Raw genomic sequence first — 20,227 nt, 5'->3', positions numbered from 1 at the left:
TTGAAAGACGCAGCTGCCAGAAGCTCAAAACCCACATCGGATGTGCAGCAGCTACAGTGAGAAGGTCTAACTTGATGCCAGCTTCTTGCAGAGGACCCACCTCCTTGTGGGCGTGCCATCGAGGAAGCGGACTGGGGCAGAATCAGTCCTGGGCAGACCCAAATGTCCCTCTCAGTATTTGAGACCTCTAAGCACTAGCAAGGCTATGAAAGTTTTAAAATTATTATTTTATGATTTAGATGCACAACTCATAGAACCCCTTTTTAAAGGACAAATACAAATAAGGAATGGGAAAAGAAATGTGGAATAGTTCTTGGGAGTATTATAACATGACATTAACCTCATTAGCTTCTCTGTGATACCTGCATTGCAGGGGTTCGACTAGAGGATCACCGGGATCCCAACTCTAGAAATCTACGATTCTGCTATTCATGGGCATTTTTTTCTGTTTCTGTTTTATCCCCCAGTTATCGTATGGAGATAGCCAAAGGGAAATCAAAAGACTCTTGCAAGCATTGTTGACGCAGAAATTAAATCTCGTCACTGAGTATTTATCATGAGGTCTGTAACTTTGAAGTGCGCTGCTTTGATTTGTATGTGAAATAAAATGAGGCCAAATTGCAGGTAAAAGGTAAAGGTAAAGGTACCCCTGCCCGTACGGGCCAGTCTTGACAGACTCTGGGGTTGTGCGCCCATCTCACTTAAGAGGCCAGGGGCCAGCGCTGTCCGGAGACACTTCCGGGTCACGTGGCCAGCGTGACATTGCTGCTCTGGCGAGCCAGAGCCGCACACGGAAACGCCGTTTACCTTCCCGCCGGTAAGTGGTCCCTATTTATCTACTTGCACCCGGAGGTGCTTTCGAACTGCTAGGTTGGCAGGCGCTGGGACCGAGCAGCGGGAGCGCACCCCGCCGCAGGGATTCGAACCGCTGACCTTTCGTTCGGCAAGCCCTAGGCGCTGAGGCTTTAACCCACAGCGCCACCTGCGTCCCTTAAATTGCAGGTAGGCCTTTGCTTATTTCTGCTTCTGTCTTGGGAATTCTTATAGAATAGAATAGAATAGAATAGAATAGAATAGAATAGAATTTATTATTTATACCCTGCCCATCTGGTTGGGTTTCCCCAGCCACTCTGGGCGGCTTCCAACAAAATATTAAAATACAGTGGTCTGTACCTTATCGTACTACAAGTTTCAACTTGGATGATAATGAAGATGAAGATGATATTTTCCTTCTGAAGGAGCCTGGTGAGGTGACAATAGGCAGGTGTCTGAAGGAGCAGGTCTTCTGTGCCATCTAAGCCCAGCCCTGACATTAGACGTGATGAGGAATTGACCGTCAAGAGCAGCTTCTGGCTGCCTTGAAGCACAGTTAGGCATTCCTGGGTACCAATTTGTTCATTCATTATTGGCGTGTTGAGGATGAATCAGATGACTTTTGATGGATGTTATGAACTGCCACATGCAATGGTTTAAATCTGTTTTGTATTTCATCACATGGGACTTTCAAGAGTCTCCTCCAGCACCATAATTCAAAAGCATCAATTCTTTGGCTATCAGTCTTCTTTATGGTCCAGCTCTCACTTCCATACATCACTACTGGGAAAACCATAGCTTTTACTATACGTACCTTTGTTGGCAAGGTGATGTCTCTGCTTTTTAAGATACTGTCTAGGTTTGTCATTGCTTTTCTCCCAAGAAGCAGGCATCTTTTAATTTCGTGACTGCTGTCACCATCTGCAGTGATCATGGAGCCCAAGAAAGTAAAATCTCTCACTGCCTTCATTTCCTCCCCTTCTATTTGACTAAACAACTAAACAACAACAACAAAAATGTATTTTTCCTCTCAGAAAATTTGGCTTGTTTACCCCTTCATTTATCACATGTTGGTGTATGTTTGTGTAGGTAAACCACGTTGGGAGATTTATGCTTTAAATATGCCTGTGCAGATCAAAATCATTACCGTATTTTTCGCCCTATAAGACGCACCAGACCATAAGATGCACCTAGTTTTTGGAGGAGGAAAACAAGAAAAAAAATACTCAGAATCTCAGAAGCCAGAACAGCAAGAGGGATCACTGTGCAGTGAAAGCAGCAATCCCTCTTGCTGTTCTGGCTTCTGGGATAGCTGTGCAGCCTGCATTCGCTCCATAAGACGCACACACATTTCCCCTTACTTTTTAGGAGGGAAAAAGTGGGTCTTATAGAGCAAAAAATGCAGTAAATGGTATTCCTATGCTTTGTGGAAAATGGTGACCTCCCTCCCAATTTCCTTCCCTAAAATTTATGCATCACTTGAACCATTATGTGGTACTCTGTCCTGAGCTCATCTTCCTGCATGCTGAAAGCATATTTGCTGCATTTCTCTCAATCCCCCAGAAGTTGCAGGTGAAATAAGCTCTCCTCTTTTTTTCCCCAAAACCTCCCTGCCTCTGTGGCTTCAAAGCGAAGGTGCTGGAGTCTGCCCCTGTGAGTCTTGTGTGGGGGACCCCGTGCAAGTCAGAGGCGGCTTTCGTTTCCCAACCTTTGACTTTCTAACCCACGGAAATTGGCAGGAAATTGAGAGACGTATGTCACACACGCACTAGGCTGGAGGAGAGAGCCATTGAACCAGCAGGCCTGCTTTCAAGTTGCGCACCTGAAGAGGACCAGAAGATGTCTCTCTCACACTTCCTTGGGCTCCTTCTATTTTATCTGTTGAGTACGTATCTTCCTTATCTATAATATCATTCTTATTAAGAATAACATGAAACACTGGCCGAGATGACTGGTAGAATTCGAGACCTGGGAGAAGAGAGGGTTGAAGAAGACTGGAAGAAATTCAAGATTTATTTACAAAAGTATTGTAACTTGGCAGAAGACTAAGAAGGATGCTAGATCATAAATAACTGCCTACCATTGAATTAGATTTGAATTTGACGATAAGTGAGATTGAGGAAAATATAAAATTTTTGGAGAATTATTAGATTAAATTAATTGAACGAGATTTAAGAATGTAAACAAGATGATAAATTGCTGGAAAAAGGTTATAATGATGTAAGTGGGAGTGGGAGACGTGAGGGAGTCCAAAGAAGTTTTGAAAAAAAATGTGTTATGATCCATGTTATACTATTTATCATTTTTGCATTTTGTATTTAAAAAATTTCAATAAATATTTATATATATAAAAAAAGAATAACATGAAACAATGCAAACAACAAATAGTGGAGAAATTAAAAAATTGTACAATAGAACCTTAGAGACAAGTTTTTAATTTCTTCGTTTATTTCGACAGCGTCAGACCAACACGGCTACCTAGCTGAGCAAATAATGGGTATTGCTCATCAGCTACAAAGCAATGTCTGCAAGGATGTCTGCAAGGGAGAAAACAATTGCCTCATGTTAAGTCAAATAATTACGCCTAAATGATATCTGAGTTGAGGGTTTCTTTGTCTAGGTTCCTCCAGGTGACAGTTCATGAAACAACTAAATGTAAACCAATCAGCATTGAATGCATCTTTTTTGTTCCTCCATTCGTCACTCTGCAGTAAGCATCTTTGAAAGCTAAAAGACTTGATCTCAGCAGATTGTATCCTTATACTGGTTTTGGTTTTTGGGCTGAGAACTAAACACACTTGCTTGGCAGAATGCCCCACTGAACACAGTGAGCTTTATTTCTGGGTATCCACCATCAGTCTTACTCAGAGTAGGCCTGTTCAGAACACTGGATGCAGCCAATTTAGGTCCATCAAATTCAGTGAACATGGAAATTACAACCCTTAGATATTATTGTAAATATCTCGCCTGGTTGCCGTTGCCGACGTTGGATCCTTTTGGTCTGAGATTTTGCAGTTGAAGCAAGAAAAGCTGACTGATGAATAGTGTCTAAAATGCCGTGTTCGAAGGCACTCATTTTTAGAACTCTGTTCTGAGGAAATTCAGCTAGACTTTAGGCAACTAATATACATGTACGTGTACTTGTGAGGGGAATATGAATTACTGCTTTTGTTTGGTAAAGCTATACGGTGAAAACGTTTTGTAAGCTTCGGTGGCAAAACCTTAAACCTCCCCCCTCCCACCTCAGAGCAGCCCCACAGAGGTGGGTCTTTCATCATTCTATCACGCATGTAAAAGGTAAAGGTACCCCTGCCCGTACGGGCCAGTCTTGACAGACTCTGGGGTTGTGCGCCCATCTCACTTAAGAGGCCAGGGGCCAGCGCTGTCCGGAGACACTTCCGGGTCACGTGGCCAGCGTGACGAAGCTGCTCTGGCGAGCCAGCACCAGTGCAGCACAAGGAAACGCCGTTTACCTTCCCGCTATAAAGTGGTACCTATTTATCTACTTGCACTTAGGGGTGCTTTCGAACTGCTAGGTGGGCAGGAGCTGGGACCGAAAGACGGGAGCTCACCCCGCCGTGGGGATTCGAACCGCTGACCATGCGATCGGCAAGCCCTAGGCACTGAGGTTTTACCCACAGCGCCACCCACGTCCCACTATCACGCATGAGGTTGGAGCAAAAAGGTCTCCAGTAAAAATTAAGTTAAAACGAATGAAAGTAAAACAAAACAGCACTGGCTGCTCTCTTTCTCGTTTTCTTCATTTACACAGGTGCAAGAAAATGCACCCAATGCAATGGGACGAAAACGTAGGAGGTCTTTTAAAAAATAAAGAGTATAAGTCTGTCTTGTAAAATGCCACTGCATTTGTAGCTTAATTTTTTATAGCTTATTCAAATCAGAATATTTGTGTTCTTACATTCCCATTTTTGAAGCAAAAAAAGAAAAGTGTGCTACAAATATTCCACCTTAGCTAGGGCATTAAGTAAAGCTTTGTTTAGATGCCTCAAGTAATGGTTATAGAATAAGCACGCCTGCCATTAAAATGCATGAAACTGACCGTCGCCAAAGACCCACGGTCCAAAATTTGTGGTGTAAATTAATAATATCTTTTTTAAAAATATATAATTTTTTATTAGTTTTTTAAAACATATCCTTTTCAACAGTAATTAAACATACTTTTACATCTTATTCAAATTTTTGACTTACATCAATCCTGTCTGAAAATTTTCCAATCTAATCTCTCAGTATGCATTTAACTTCCCTATTACATTTCAAACTCATAATCAATATCTCTATCTTTTTCTACTTTGTAACACTTTGTATATTTCTCCTTACAAAACATCTTGTAGTCCTACTAGTGTAATTTGTTGATTACCATTGCTCTTCAAATAATACATATACCTGTTCCAATTTTCTGTAAATCTCTGGTCCCGCAGGTTTCGAATCCTTCCTGTCATTTTGTCCAATTCTGCACACTCCATTAATTTCGTCTGCCATTCTTCTTTCGTCCGAATTTCTTCTTGTTTCCATTTCTGGGCTAACAATACTCTTGCCGCAGTTGTTGCATATAAAAACAATTTAACATCTTGCCTATTAATGTCCTGACCTATAATACGAAGTAAAAATGCTTCTTTTTTTTTAAGAATGTATATTTCAATTAATAATATCAATGCCGGTTCCAAGAAAGGCTGTGGATAAATTCACAGTGACATGTCTGAATCTTTCCCCTTCTCTCATTTTACTACCAGCTCACCACACGTTTGCTTCCATTTTATAGCTGCTCAGTCACTGAGAAATTCTGAAATGCCGCAGGATCTGGCCCTGATCTGGGCATCTCCTGGACACATGGCTGACATCCACTGCCCCGTTGTAAATGAAACTTTCTTGTTGATGGTGTCCTGGTACAAGGAGGAAGAAGGAAAAAATCTGCGCAGGATTTACGAGAGTTCTCGATACACAAAACAGGTACAGGGCAGGTACTCAAGCCAAGGGCACAGTCTGAGGATCAGCGATGACTCTGGGGTTTATAACTGCGCCACAAGCAGGCTCATGAGAGGGGCTAGGCTGGTCATCTCAGGTGAGTGCCTTTGAAGATTTTGGGGGGAAATATCAGCATTTATTGAAAGTATGTTCTGCCTAGGGATCACCTGCAAGCGGAAGGCCTCAGGTTCCATCCCTGAAGGCACCTCCAGCAAACTTTGGAAAATCGGATCCTCCCTTAAAGAGGGCACGCATTGCAGTGAGACCTGGAAAACCGATACCCTGTGTTGTGGGTGGGTACAATTGGTCAGCCACAACACCCGATTGGTAGGTCCCTCAAAGCTGGGTGCAATCTGGCCAGTGGGACGCAGTCCAAACGATTCAAGGGACCTATTAATGCCCATGCACGTGACCCAGAGCTTCCTCGTTCGGCGCATGCATTCGGAATACCTGCCCACCTCTCCCTACTTTTAGGGCTTTGCGCTTGACCTTGCTATGCCGTCGTGTGTCATCTGTCGTTGGGACAGGGGCACGGCGGGAATTTCCCCCACTTGGCTGATTGGCTGTTTCCATTTGGGTTTCGCCTGCCGCGTAGCAAATCGTCACACCGTGGGGTGGAGCAAATAGTATTTCCTGTTCCTCTCGCCCTAACTTCCTGTCTCTCTTTTCATCCAGCCAAGTGCCTGTGTTATGTACTGAGTTGAATAGGAACCAAAATGCAGCAGTCTGATTGGTCCTAGAACAATAGGATTCAGAATGCAGCAGTCTGATTGGTCCTAAAACAATAGGGTCCAGAATGCAGCAGTCTGATTGGTCCTAGAACAATAGGGTCCAGAATGCAGCAGTTTGATTGGTCCACAGGAGCCACCCAATCCAGCTCCAGGTGGAAGTGAATCCGCAACCAGATTGGCCTACAGGTGAATCCCGGAATTAGCCAATCACGTGGGGCCCATTGTGTAAATAATATATATAAAGCAGACATTCTGGGGGAACTTCCATTCCTCCTCACCACTATGAGCTGAATAAAGAGCATGAAATCCACTCTCGACTCCGAGTATATTTCAGCCTGGAATGCCAGAAATCTCTGGCCACTCAGATTGGAGCAGCGTGTAACACTATTTTCCTCAACATTCTTTCCGGTGCTTTGAGGCAGAGTCTTTTTGTCGCCATGCCATCCTCCTCAGAGCAGGCTCAGTTGAACAACGCCGCCCCCCTTCCCTGTGTCTTCTCTGATGCTGACCCCAAGGGGCATTTCAACGCCTGGAATACGAGTGAGGAAACATCTCAGGACCAGAATTACATTACCATGGCAAACGGAAATGGAGACTTCAGTATCTGGAGTGTGAAGCTGATTCTTCCAACACAGGTGCCTGATACCTGTTCAGAGAAGACAAATGTTGGTTCTCCATCAGGTATAAACACAGTGTCAACCAGCCCAGGTAGATTTGCACTGAATAAGCTCTTCAATGGGGCAGGAGAGAGTGTCAGGCAAAAGCAACGAGGGGGAGAAGCAGGGAACAAATATGACCCCGACTTTTGTACGGGAATCTACATCCCACCCGGCAGAGGTTTCTCTTTCATCCAGGTGTGAGAAACCTTTGCCTCTCCAGATGTTGCTGAGCTCTCATCACCCCTGGCAAGCATGTGAAGGGCCAGGGAGATTGGGGATTCTGGTTGAGAAGCATTTGGAGGGCCAAAGATTCCCCATCCTTGACACAGATGCACGCTCACCCCTCTCCATCCTCGATCCAGGCAAGCAGGAGAAGGCAATGCCACTGGTCCCATATCCATTCTAGCTGCTGTAGATGTGTCTATCCGTCAGGAGTGGGCCAGCAATAAATCACACGGCGTTCAGTGAAGTTAACTCTTTAGTAGAAGTGGGCCAGCAATAAATCACACGGCGTTAAGTGAAGTTAACTCTTTAGTGGAAGTGGGCCAGCAATAAATCACACGGCGTTAAGTGAAGTTAACTCTTTAGTAGAAGTGGGCCAGCAATAAATCACACGGCGTTCAGTGAAGTTAACTCTTTAGTAGAAGTGGGCCAGCAATAAATCACACGGCGTTCAGTGAAGTTAACTCTTTAGTAGAAGTGGGCCAGCAATAAATCACATGTCATTCAGTGAAGTTAACTCTTTAGTAGAAGAGACAAGGTCTCCTCAGGAGCGCCAGACCTTGTGAGCACAGCAACGCTTCTCTGCAGGTCTTGCCCCTATGAGGCAGTTGCTGAGACTGAAGGTCCCTGCCTTCCTACGGCTGCCTAAGCTTCCTCCTCCTCCAAGTCCTCCCCAAGCAATCTGAGACTATGCCGGTGTGCCTGCCTTTGCTCTTCCCTCTTCATACCTCTCCTAGTCCTGGGAAACCAGTGGGGAGGGGAGCTTGTTGCAGCAGGAAGGGCAGATTTCTTCACCAGCCTGCCTCATCTCTGCCTTTTGGCCTCCCACATTCTGATTCTGGACTGCTGTCTGCCACAGCTTCTGAAATTTCCTCCTCCCAGTCTTCTCCCTCTTCTCCCTTTGACCACCCAATGGCCAGTCTAGTTGCTGACCCCCATTTCCCTCTCCTTCTCATTGACAGAGAACTGCATCTCCATACTATATTTTGGGGTACCCTGCGTTGTCGCCGTCGTCCTCCTGATCCCGCTCTCAGCCCTATTCTTCAGAAAACTTCTTCACACAGGTAATCCTTTTGTAAGATAAACTGTGGTCGTTATTCAAGGGGCCATGAAGTGCGTGAGACACACTGGGAGCTAGGAGGAAATCCCATGGAAATTGAAGGAACTTGCTTCTGAGTAGACCAATGAAATGTCCCTTCTTTTTTCCTTCCTCACAGGGAATGCAGAGAAACCAGGAAATCAAATACCCATGAGGGAGATCCCACAGGTAAACTCTGGCTTTGCGTACTGAAATTTCAGAAAGACGTGTGTTCCTGTATTTTGCAGGAGGGTTTGGAAGAAACAAGTCCTAATTTTGGACAACCCAGGAACCCAGGAGGCAGATAGGCAGACACACAGAGAGACCATACTGGTAGTGGCAATTTTAGCAATTTCTGGAAAAAAATAGCTCTAAAACCTCTTTTTTATTATTTTGCAAAAAAAAAAAAAGTGAACAATTCTGTCCAGATTTCTGAAATATGGCAACCCTAGGTAGTACAGAAGTGTGGGTTGCCTTTGAATGAGGATTTTTGGATGTGAAAAGGCTTGTGGATGATCGCCTATGGTGAGGGGAAATGGTATCCAGGTGACCAGGCATTGAAGCTTTCCTGAACTGAAAGAGTTTAAATGTGGTTTGCAAGCTGACCAGGAAATGTTTATTGATGATGGGTAGTGATTAAAGGTGGTGGTGGTTCAGACTACTCGGAGTAGAATTCTCTTGGATACAAATTATTATTAATTAACATAATCATCATTATTATTAGGCCTTTGATATTCAACAAATGCCAAAGTGGGGAACGGGACAGGTGGGCTGGCAAAAATGCTTATAGTCCTCCAGTGACCATAAACACTTTTACTAGGCTCTAATACTCTGCTTTGAATATATCCTTCTACTTTCTGGTAGAAACTGCCTAAGGTAACTAAAAAGTTTTTTGTTTTGTTTTTTCAAAAATCACCATTTTTTTCCAACACCCATTCATGCAAAAGAGATAAACATTCTAGTAAAAACAACAAAAGTTCGTTTGATTTTACAGATGTGGGAAATCAACTTTTACAACGTGTGAACAGCCTATAACTGCTCTGCTTCCTTCCCCTTCCAGACAGAGTACGCAGAGCTACGTCGCAGCAAATGAAATCCGGATCAAACTGGAGCGATGAAGAAAGAAAAGCAAAACTGAGACTTTCGTAGAGTTGCAGTGTTGCAATCCCAAAGGGCCACCTAGTAGAACCCAACTTTGTTATCTTTCAACTTGCTGAACATAGATGCTTGTTAAATATTTTTCCCCTTCTTTGGCGATCGCTTGTAGCCAAATAAGATTGTCTTCCATAAACACTGTTTTAACAATGAGTCCGTAAGTGACTGTGGAGGCCAATTCTAGACCCACACGTCCTTCCACAGTGAGGACATTGGTTTCCGGGCGGGAGTTGATCACGGTGTGGATTTGCCAAGCGTGTCTTCCTCTTAGCACATTTCTCCCTTGCGTCCTGAGTTTGAGTGTCTTCAAAGCCCATGACCCCTTTGGTAAAGGCTGTTCTCCAACTGGAGCGCTCGCAGGCCAGTGTTTCCCAGTTGTCAGTGTTTATACTACTTTTTTTTTAGATTTGCCTTGAGACAGTCTTTAAACCTCTTTTGTTGACCACCAGCATTACGCTTTCCATTTTTAAGTTCAGAATAGAGTAGTTGCTTTGGAAGACGATCATCAGGCATCCGCACAACATGACCAGTCCAACGAAGTTGATGTTGAAGAATCATTGCTTCAACACTGGTGATCTTTACTTCTTCCAGTACGCTGGTATTAGTTCGCCTGTCTTCTCAAGTGATGTGGAAAATTTTTCGGAGAGACCGTTGATGGAATCTTTCGAGGAGTTGGAGATGGTGCAGTGGCGTAGCGTGGGTTGTCAGCACCCGGGGCAAGGCAAGTAATTTGCGCCCCCTAACCCGTGGATTTGCGCCCCCTAACCCTAACCCCCAGAAGTTGCGCCCGGTGCGGCCGGCCCCCCCTGCACCCCCCACGCTACGCCACTGAGATGGTGTTTATAAGCGGTCCATGTTCCACAAGCCTACAGTAAGGTGGGCAGTACAATATTAGCTATACTGCTTATGTCCAGACCCTCATTTTTAAGCATCTCAAAATAATAATAATAATAATAATAATAATAATAATAATAATAATAATAATATATTATTTATACCCCGCCCATCTGGCTGGGTTTCCCCAGCCACTCCGGGCGGCTTCCAACAAAACACTAAAATACAATAACCTATTAAACATTAAAAGCTTCCCTAAATAGGGCCTTTAGATGTCTTCTAAAAGTTTGGTTGTTATTTTTCTCTTTGACATCTAGAGGGAGGGTATTCCACAGGGCGGGTGCCACTACCAAGAAGGCCCTCTGCCTGGTTCCCTGTAACTTGGCTTCTCGCAGCGAGGGAACCGCCAGAAGGCCCTCGGAGCTGGACCTCAGTGTCCGGGCAGAACGATGGAGGTGGAGACGCTCCTTCAGGTATACTGGACCGAGGCCGTTTAGGGCTTTAAAGGTCAGCACCAACACTTCGCCCAAGTTCCTTCTCTGTGTGTGTAGAGCTGCCTTTTCCTTAGAGCAAGACGGAAATCCTGGCTCTGTCAGGGAGGCTGTGACTCTGGAAGAGCAACTGCCTTTGCATGAGGATAGTCCAGATTTATCGCAAGAAACCTCCATTTAGGACTGAGAAAGACGCCTGTCTGAAGCATGGAAGAGCTGCTGGCATGCAGGAACTGCTTTCCAAAGCTCCTACTGGAACCAAGCTTAGCAGGAGCCGGTAGAAGCCGCGGATTCAGAGAGGACCCTTAACGGCTGCTGTTGGTCACAATAGCTGTGGAGCCTCTTTGGGCAGGGCCAGTATACCCCTGAATCTCATCTGCTGGGGTCAGACATTGGAGGGCTCTTCCCTTTGTGCCTAAGGAGCATCCTAGGAACACCTGTCCTGCCCGAAAAGTGGAGACAGGGACAAATTCCTGCATGGCAAAGGGTTAGACTAGATGGCCCTTGGGGTCCCTTCCAACTTTGAAATTCTCTGAAGACAGTACTGAGCTAGATGGACCTCAATGGACTGACTCAGTAGAAAGCATCCTTCTCTGCTCCTATCTAAATCAGCCATTTATTCAGACCAATGAGGGCTGGAATCTTAGTTTGTTACTATGGAAAAGCTGTAGATCAGGGATCAGCAAACTTTTCCAGCAGGGGGCCGGTACACTGTCCCTCAGACCTTGTGGGGACAGGACTATACTTTGGGGGGGGGGGGGATGAATGAATTCCTATGCCCCACAAATAACCCAGAGATGCATTTTAAATAAAAGGACACAATTTACTCATGCAAAAACACGCTGATTTCCGGACTGTCTGCGGGCTGGATTTAGAAGGCGATTGGGCCAGATCCAGCCCCTGGGCTTTAGTTTGCCTACCCATGCCGTAGATGATTGACAGGACACCTGCCTTACACACAGAAGGTCCCTGGGTGCCTGAAACTTTGGGAAGCTGGATGGACTATGCCGAAATGTCAAAGATGACTGCGAAGATCAGAGATCAGGCTGAGAAGTTTCAGCAGGACTGGAAGAAATGTACAGTGGTGCCTCGCAAGACGAAATTAATCCGTTCCGTGAGGCTCTTCGTATAGCGGTTTTTTCGTCTTGCGAAGCAAGCCCATTGAGAGCTTAGCGGATTAGCGCTATTAGCGGCTTTTAGCGGCTTATCAGCTTAGCAGATCAGCTGATAAGCGGATTAGCGGCTTAGGAAAAGGGGGGGAAAGGGGGGGAACCCGCAGGAACTCGCAAGACATTTTCGTCTTGCGAAGCAAGCTCATAGGGAAATTCGTTTTGCGAAGCGCCTCCAAAACGGAAAACCCTTTCGCCTAGCGGGTTTTCTGTCTTGCGAGGCGTTCGTCTTGCGGGGCACCACTGTATAGGCTATTCTTGGAACTGGCTGAGATGACTGGCAGAATCCGGGACCAAGGAGAAGAGTCGGTGGAAGAAGATTGGAAAAAATTCAAAGTTTATCTTCAAAAATATTGCAAAATTAAGGATTGCTAGAAAGATGTTGGGAAACGAAAATTATGTGGTTTTGGCAGAAATGACATAAAGGATTAAGTAAAAATGAATTGATGAAAGAGAGAACGTAAAATTATAGTATATTAAGACAAATTATTAAGATAAAAACAAGGTTGGAAGGATTTGCTGAAATAACAATTTGAATTAGAATACAAAAATGGGAGGTGTGAGGAGGTCAAGGAAATAAGTAAAGGAAAGAAAGCTATGTAAAGGTTCGATTTGTTCTTTTTTAATTGATTGTATTTTTTCTGTCTTTTTTATTTTTCTTTTTTCTCTTTTTTCTTTTTGTAACCTTTAAAACTTGAATAAATATTATTTTTTTTAAAAAAAGAAATGTATAGGCTATTCAAAAGACCACTATAAATACATTAAAACGTTAGCAGGTTTGATATAACATCTATATACAGTAGTTATATAATTGGAAATTAAGGCAAACAAGATGGAGAACAATGCGTTTTGAGATAAGATGAGATGCAATGAATTATGGGGGGGGGGAGATTGGAATCCAGGGCGGGGCAAGGGGGAGTCTATTTGGTGTTTTTTGGAAAGGTATTGAATTTATGAATGATTGCAATTATAAAATTTTAAAAATGAAATACTTTTTAAAAAAGAAACCCTGGGGAGCTGCTGCCAGTCAGTGTTGTTGACAACACTGAGCTTAATAATAATAATAATAATAATAATAATTATTATTATTATTATTATTATTATTATTATTTATTATTTATACCCTGCCCATCTGGCTGGGTTTCCCCAGCCACTCTGGGCGGCTTCCAACTGAATATTAAAAACAATACAGCATCAGACATTAAAAACTTCCCTAAACAGGGCCGCCTTCAGTCATCTTTTAAAAGTAAAATAGTTGTCTAAGGTAGAGTTACCAGACGTCCCCGGTTCCCGGGGACAGTCCTAAGATTTGCAAATCTGTCCCGGGAAACGTGGCAGCGGCAGTCTCAGCAGCCCGGAGCCAGGCTGGTATGATGTGTTGCACACAAACTAAATCATATGGGGACTTCCGGCGAGGAAAAATGGCGGGCGCCACAGCAGAGAGCAGCTCCTGAAGCCAGCCAGAGCCAACTGAGCTACCAGCCTGGCTCCGGGCTGCTGACTGACGCTGACGCTGACGCTGCCATTGCCGAAAGGGAACCAGGGACGTCCGGTGGTACTGATCAAAGGGGGAAGGGTGCTTGGGAGTTGCAGGCAGGCGGCCGTTGCTCGGTTTTTTAAAAACTCTGCGCATTTATGTTTCACAGGGTGCGAAAGAAGGGCTTTGCACCTTTATACAATATGCATGTGTGCCTGGGCCCAGGGTCTTTTGCCTAACCATCCCCACTACTGACTCCCTGTTGCTACTCAGCTTAAAAAGAAAAGAAAAGCGTTCCTGGATTCATTGGAAAAAAATCTGGTAATCATAGTTTAAGGCCGCTTCTTGTGAGCCTGAGCCAGGGAAGACTTTAGCAGCACAGAAAGCAACTCCACACCCTTTCCTGTGAGCAGAAAAGCCCCAAGTGCAGCAAGACTGGCTCAGACCCAAAGACCACAACGGTGTTTGGTCCCTGACCGTAACAAATGTGGTCAAACAGCCTCAGGCCCCTTCACCCTCTGACGTGCGTTAAGGCAATTATTGTGGCTTCTTCTGATACTGCTGTGCAAGTGATAGCATCTTTTGTTTGCTCATCTTGTTCACAGGCTGTTGAGAGGTAGAAAACGGTTGTCAGTTTGCTTTTGCCTCCTTCTGGTCCTCTCTGCCTGGGAACTGCTCTGCCCTGACGATTCGTATGGCCAAATCTGGGAGTAGTTCCAGCGCCAAGGGTGACCAGGGTTGGGCATTTGCTGAGAGCCCACAACCCAGCAGGGCCCCTGGGTTGAGGAGGCAGGCCCCAAGAAGGAGGCTGCCTCGGCCTAAACTTCCGGAGGAAGGATTCGAACTCGGGTCTCCGTTTCCGCCAGACTTTTGAATGCCGAAATCTGAGTGATAAATGAGCGGGGCAAGGTTTAAAGGCGCAGAAGGTGAATTGCACAGCGAAGCACAAATTGGGATGTTGATAGAATCACAGAGCCATAGAGTTTGAAAAGGACCCCTCCAAAGTAGGAAACACAGCAAAATCATCCCTGACAGGCACACCACCTTGGGCTCATTGGAAGAAAAAGTGAGATAAAAAAGATAATAAAGTAAAAACAATGAATGATAAAATTCTTTATTTTATTGTGAAAACGCAGTTTTCCTGAGAAACTTAAATGCAAAGAGGAAATACTCAGTTCCTGAATCCAGGTCACAGGCTCACCCTATTCATACACCAATGCACCCTTTAAGACAGGATTTGTGAGTAAAGAGACATGGGGAGGTTTTCCCATTTCCTTCATCAACTGCAGAGAAGAGTCAAAATGGCTTCAGGGTTGCTCTCCTGTACTATTTCAGACATGTGGTTTATATATTTACGTATGTGTTTGCCTTGTACATTTATGAATGTGATATATATATATATATATATATATATATATATATATGTCAGGGAACTGCCATCGGAGCCAGAGGGAGAGGGAGGGCTCCAGAGGGATTCCGGAGAGCGTCCCAGGAGGGAGAGAAGCAGCCCATCTTCTGGGGAAGGAAATCAGCGTAGCACCAGTGGAGAAGGGGGGCAGATGCGGGAATCGGCGAGGTGGCTCCATGACTCCTCGCCAGGGACCAGCGAAGAGAGCACGGGTCCTCCGCTGCCCACGCCCTCCCTGCGCAGGAGGCTTCCACGCAGGGAGAGTAGGCGGAGATTAGGCGTCAAAGAGCTTCTTTGCTGGAAGAAGTTCAAGAAACGCCCACTGACGGATTCTGCCAGCGATTGAGACAGCCACGGGTGAGTGGCTGTCCGGACAGAAAGGGTTCACTCAGGCAACCCAGCCAGGTGTGGAGCCGATTTACGCACGAGCAACCCCTAGAACCATCACAATATATATATGACCTTAGAATTCCTATAACACCACCTGAGGAACCCTTGTTATGCTAAGCCTCTCTTGCTGCAACCCTGGACACGCACGGATAAAATTCCTGACAGGGGGAACGATTCCATACCCGTCCTGCAGCATGTGAAAATGACGTTTATTTGTTTGCTTCAACTTCCAGCAGCCTGGGCAATCAAGATACAGACAACGTGTAAATATATTCAGTTATACAGCGGTCTAACTTCTGCCCACCTCCTAGGATATTATAAAAACCCTCCTAATAATCCTGTGGATTTCCTTCCGCATGAAGCGACATGTTGTCCTCCTTTAGGTTTTTCCTCGGATGTGGTTCCTGATGCCGTTTAGGAGTCGGAAGGGTAGAATCGAATCCAAAGGAAGTTTAGGGGAAGCAGCAGCAACGTCAGTGTATCTAGGACCAATGTATGTCTGAAGTGGCACTGAGGAATCTCTGCATCTACAGGGGAAAGTTTACAAAAATAAGAAACATCAGATCAGTTGTGTACTGAGGTCCCCCAAAACACCCCTACCCCAATAACTCACACATCACTGACTCCCGAATTCCAGCAAAAGCCAGTGTGGAGGAACAAGATCAGGGATAACTGGAGCTGCGGCACAGACCCTCAGCTTCTCCCCGCATGCTCCCAGGGGCTTACGCGGCCCAAACCCGATTCCAGGGGTTTGGACGAAAGGATGGTAAGCCCCTGAATTCCTTTAACGGAATTCCTGTGCAGCAGCAGCATTGGAGGGGCAGGCACAGCCGAATCCATACCCCTCCACCAACCAATTTAAACCAATGCCTAACCGCCAACCTTACAAGTTGTGATGATTTGCTACGCAGTAGGCAAAAACCAAATGGCACACACTAATCAGCCAAATGGAAAAATTCCTACCAGGCCCCCACACTAAGCATAGCATAGCAGGCATAGCAAGGTCAAAGCACAAGCCCAAAACAAGGGAGGGCGGGCGGCTGATTCGGTGCCCCCAGCAAAAGAGAAAGCAGATTGCTGTGAGCATTGCTTAAATAACCTCTGTTCCCACCTCCAAATTGGCAACATCAGTTTCACCAGAGCAACACCCATCCACCAATCCGAGCCGGGCCTCTTCAACCTATCCTGCCTGGCAACTACGGGGTGTCTTGCCTGGCCCTATCCACAACACGCACTCTCCTTTAATTGAGAACACGCTTGCTCTAAGGACTTCCTTCCCAGGACAGAGAAGTCTTAACAGTTTCTCTAGCTCCTTGTTTATACCACCAGCCTCGGAGACAGTGATGGATACTCAAACGTTTTTCTGCAGCCCTGGCACCGGTGGTGTTTGACACAGCTGTGGCATGATGCTGTTCTGTATATTTATTTATATTGTACTAATGGGGGCTGCACCCTTGTCCGCCCTGCTTGCCAGTCCCCCACCATTCCAACTCCCTACAGCTTCCCCTTCTCGCCCCATTCTGCCACTAAACTGGTAGCTCAGCTGGCTAGAGCACGGTGCTGATAATGCCAAGGTTTCGGGTTCAATCCCTGTATGAGACAGCAGAATATTCCTGCATTGCAGAGGGTTGGGATAGATGATCGACAGGGTCCCTTCCGACTCTACAAGTCTATGAAATCACATTTCCCCCTTCAGATGTCTCCTTCTCCCACCTGAGCTAGGTGGACCAAGGGTCTGATTCAGAACAAGGCAAGATCCTCTGCTCCTGTGTCTTATTGTAGCAAAGTCAATGGCTTGCAGAATTACTCACATGCATTGAATACAGAACTCTTCACGCTGGTTCTGGAAGAGTTGAATCTGACTTCACATGTAACATTTCCTCCACGGCTGTGTAATTCCACAGGGAAGCGAAGGAGACTGACAAAGGTTAAGGACCCACTGTTGGTTTTGGCTAAAAGGGTCTGGGCTTCAGGCAGGTGATATCCCGGGACGTCCCAGGACACCTGGACTAAGTTGGACACACCATGGACCACACAGACAAGTTGGTTCTTGAACTGGGAATCTGGGTCTTGGTTAGAGGGCTGCAAAAGCATCACCTGGGTCCTCAGAGTATAACTGTCTGATGAAGAAAACAAAGCAAGGGGCACGGTAAGAACAATCTCGGAGGAAGAGGCGCGTTTCAGATTTCTGCCCTGGCACTGCACTTTTGAAAATTACGAAGATCAACGGAAAGGTCTAGTTCAGCATCAATGGCTATGATCTGCCTCCATGGTCTGGATGTCATGGACTGGTTTGAGGCAGTGGAATGGGGGGGGGCAGCTGGGGAACCCCCAAGGGGGAAAATAGCTCAGAGCTCAGGGACTGGTGGTGGGACAGCGATGGGTGGCCAGAGGGAGAAATCTGGGAAGAGGAGCTGATTTACAGGCTGCCAGGGGGTAGTATACAGTCATACCTTGGAAGCTGAATGGAATCTGTTCCAGAAGTCCATTCGACTTCCAACACGTTTGGAAACCAAGGTGTAGCTTCCGATTGGCTGCAGGAAGCTCCTGCAGCTAATCAGAAGACACGGAAGCCCCGTCAGACGTTCAGGTTCCAAAGAACGTTTGAAAACCGGAACACTCACTTCCGGGTTTGCGGCATAATAAAATGCAATTGCACCTTTTTTCGTTCTTCCTGACTCCCTCTCTTGGTCGGAAATTGGGCTCTGCCTATCCGGGGAACGAACGAAGGGCTTAGTTATTGCCCCAGTGGCTTTAAAATTAACAAACTGAAATCTGCCATTGACATGAGTAGCAAAGCTCAGTCAGCCCTGATTTCTTACCTCCAACAATCAGTGAAGATGTTGCATTGCTGAAATGCAAGCCACTAGAACTTGCTTGGGCACAGAAATATTGGCCAGAATCAGACCTCTGCACATGAAGGATCTCCAGTACGGCATTTCGACGGTTAGGATTAACTTTGCAAGCAAATCTGTCTCCTTTTTTTCTAACATCGCAGCTCTTGATTAAAATTGGCATTCCGTGTTCTCTTCTTTCATACCAGCTGAATGATAATGCGTTGTCTTCAATATTTTCTGTAGAAGTGCACGAGATCTGTGCCGTCTCCCCAATATCCACGAACAGGAACCGCCGGGTCGGGTGCAGGATCTGCAAGTGTGCTGGAAACACTGTGGAGGAGAAAGACCACAAGGACCGTTTACGGTTGCCGTTTCTCGCTCTGGCTTTTCTTGCAAGAAGACGCTGAAGGAGACATCACGCTGTTTGAGAATCCCTACACTCTCCTGCAACTGAAGTCTGGAACAAGACACTTGCTAAAGGAGAAGGTGGAAAATATTTTACCTAAACTGCAGAAAGTTTCGGAGATCATAAATATTCAACCCACCAAGTTTCTCAGGTGCTCAGACCGCTTCCAGAATCTCCTTGATTTGTGGGTGGGATTCAGTCCCATCCTGGTAAAATCTAGGCTACAATTAGAGCAGATTTTGCATTACTGCACAACGACACCGCCAGCCCCCCTCAAAGACCCATAAAACATATTACAGTAAGGAAAGTGATGAGAAGCATAGGGAAACTATTGCTTGGAGTGGTATTGGAGACAAATCAGAACTGAAACACAAAAAGTAGCCAACGTAGTCTAACCTCCCTTTTGTGCAAACAAATCGGGATGAATGCTCAACAAACAGGGTTCGTCTGGAAGCAACCCAAGACTTAAGAGTCAGATAGAAGCATCAGAAGAAATTTTACCTGCGGAGAATAAAAAGAGGTACGCGGTCAGTGGCATTGCAGCAGCTGGAAGCCCAAAGCCCACATCGAATGTGCAGCAGCTTTAGTGGGAAAAAATCTAATGTGGCGCTGGCTTCTTGCAAAGAAACCACTTCCATGTGGGCGTTGAAATATCTTGATGGGCAGCACAGAGAAAAGTCAATGGTGGGGGCTGTCTCACTAATTCACCTTTGAATCCTTTGCTGGTCAACAGATCACTGGCCTTATTCCAGAACAGTTTTAGGTTTTCCAAATCTCTTGCTTCTCTGCTCCTTTCCAGATATTTGTGTAAGCATGTGTGTTCTGCTTCAGGTTTATTCAGCAGTCAAGTCAAATCACCCTGCTGGTTTCAGAATTTGGGTGCCTAGTCTGGAGGCAAGATTGCCTGTCAGCTGTTTGGGGACACCAGTTTGTTAGCGACTGATTGCCATATTTTCACAATGAGTTGGCAAGGGATCTGGTTTCCCACCTATTGATTCCTGGGCAAATTCACATCCTGTATGGCATTCACTGTGTCTCTGAGTCCCAGAACTTGCAAAGTTCCTGGTGGAGTATAGGGTCAGGTTCAAGGTGCTGGTCTTGACCTTTAAAGCCCTTTGTGGCCCCCGTATTTTCAGGACCTCCTCTCCTGGTCTGCCCCGCAGAGGACCTTAAGGTCCATGAATAACCATAGCTTAGAGGTCCCGGGCCCTAAGGAAGTCAGACTATCCTCCACCAGGGCCAGGGCCTTCTCAGTGATGGCTCCGACTTGGTGGAATGCTCTGTCCCAGGAGACCAGGGCCCTGCAGGATTTAACCTCCTTCCGTCGGGCCTGTAAGACAGAGCTATTCCGCCTGGCCTTTAATTTTAATTCAGCCTGATCTTTTATTTCCCTTCTCTTCCCTCCCCCTCCCCTTTTATGAAGATCACCCGCTCTGAGACCCACAGCTAATTCTCCCCTGGCCTCCTCACTGGCCCAAGTAGGACCAATTCAGCCAGCTAGCCCTGGGGATTATCTAATTGAATTTTGAATTTTATTGTTATGTTTTTATATCGTATTTTATACTGCTTTTATA

General features: G+C 45.7%; 3 protein-coding genes and 2 long non-coding RNA genes across 5 annotated transcripts in view; 2 read left to right on the top strand and 3 right to left on the bottom strand.

Moving 5' to 3' along the window:
- LOC307205705 (uncharacterized protein) overlaps nucleotides 1–20,227 on the bottom strand; it is a 28,110-nt gene that overhangs the window by 7,559 nt on the left and 324 nt on the right. Inside the window, exon 2 of the mRNA XM_079958449.1 lies at nucleotides 18,793–19,154. The gene's annotated coding sequence lies outside the window, so the exon portion shown is untranslated. The remainder of the gene's footprint in view (nucleotides 1–18,792; nucleotides 19,155–20,227) is intronic.
- On the top strand, nucleotides 518–6,167 carry LOC307205906. The gene is made up of 3 exons (XR_013834179.1): nucleotides 518–561; nucleotides 2,553–2,698; nucleotides 5,594–6,167. It is a non-coding gene; the product is annotated as an uncharacterized lncRNA (long non-coding RNA).
- Nucleotides 6,861–9,741, top strand: LOC307205756 (uncharacterized protein). The gene is made up of 4 exons (XM_079958535.1): nucleotides 6,861–7,208; nucleotides 8,371–8,472; nucleotides 8,626–8,675; nucleotides 9,547–9,741. The coding sequence occupies exons 1-4, from the start codon at nucleotides 6,965–6,967 to the stop codon at nucleotides 9,577–9,579; spliced, it is 429 nt and encodes a 142-aa protein (XP_079814661.1). The 5' UTR covers nucleotides 6,861–6,964; the 3' UTR covers nucleotides 9,580–9,741.
- LOC307205393 lies at nucleotides 14,717–14,993 on the bottom strand. The gene is made up of 2 exons (XR_013833996.1): nucleotides 14,866–14,993; nucleotides 14,717–14,835 (listed from the first exon to the last, which is right to left on the bottom strand). It is a non-coding gene; the product is annotated as an uncharacterized lncRNA (long non-coding RNA).
- LOC307205698 (uncharacterized protein) lies at nucleotides 15,489–20,196 on the bottom strand. Its single transcript, XM_079958439.1, has 4 exons — nucleotides 19,155–20,196; nucleotides 18,233–18,577; nucleotides 17,222–17,530; nucleotides 15,489–15,937 (listed from the first exon to the last, which is right to left on the bottom strand). The coding sequence occupies exons 1-4, from the start codon at nucleotides 19,189–19,191 to the stop codon at nucleotides 15,825–15,827; spliced, it is 804 nt and encodes a 267-aa protein (XP_079814565.1). The 5' UTR covers nucleotides 19,192–20,196; the 3' UTR covers nucleotides 15,489–15,824.

This window comes from Podarcis cretensis (assembly GCF_951804945.1).
Source record: "Podarcis cretensis genome assembly, chromosome: 16".
Classification (NCBI taxonomy): Eukaryota; Metazoa; Chordata; class Lepidosauria; order Squamata; family Lacertidae; genus Podarcis; species Podarcis cretensis.
The sequence above is the reverse complement of the archived record's forward strand: the minus strand, read 5'-3'. Positions and strand labels throughout refer to the sequence as shown.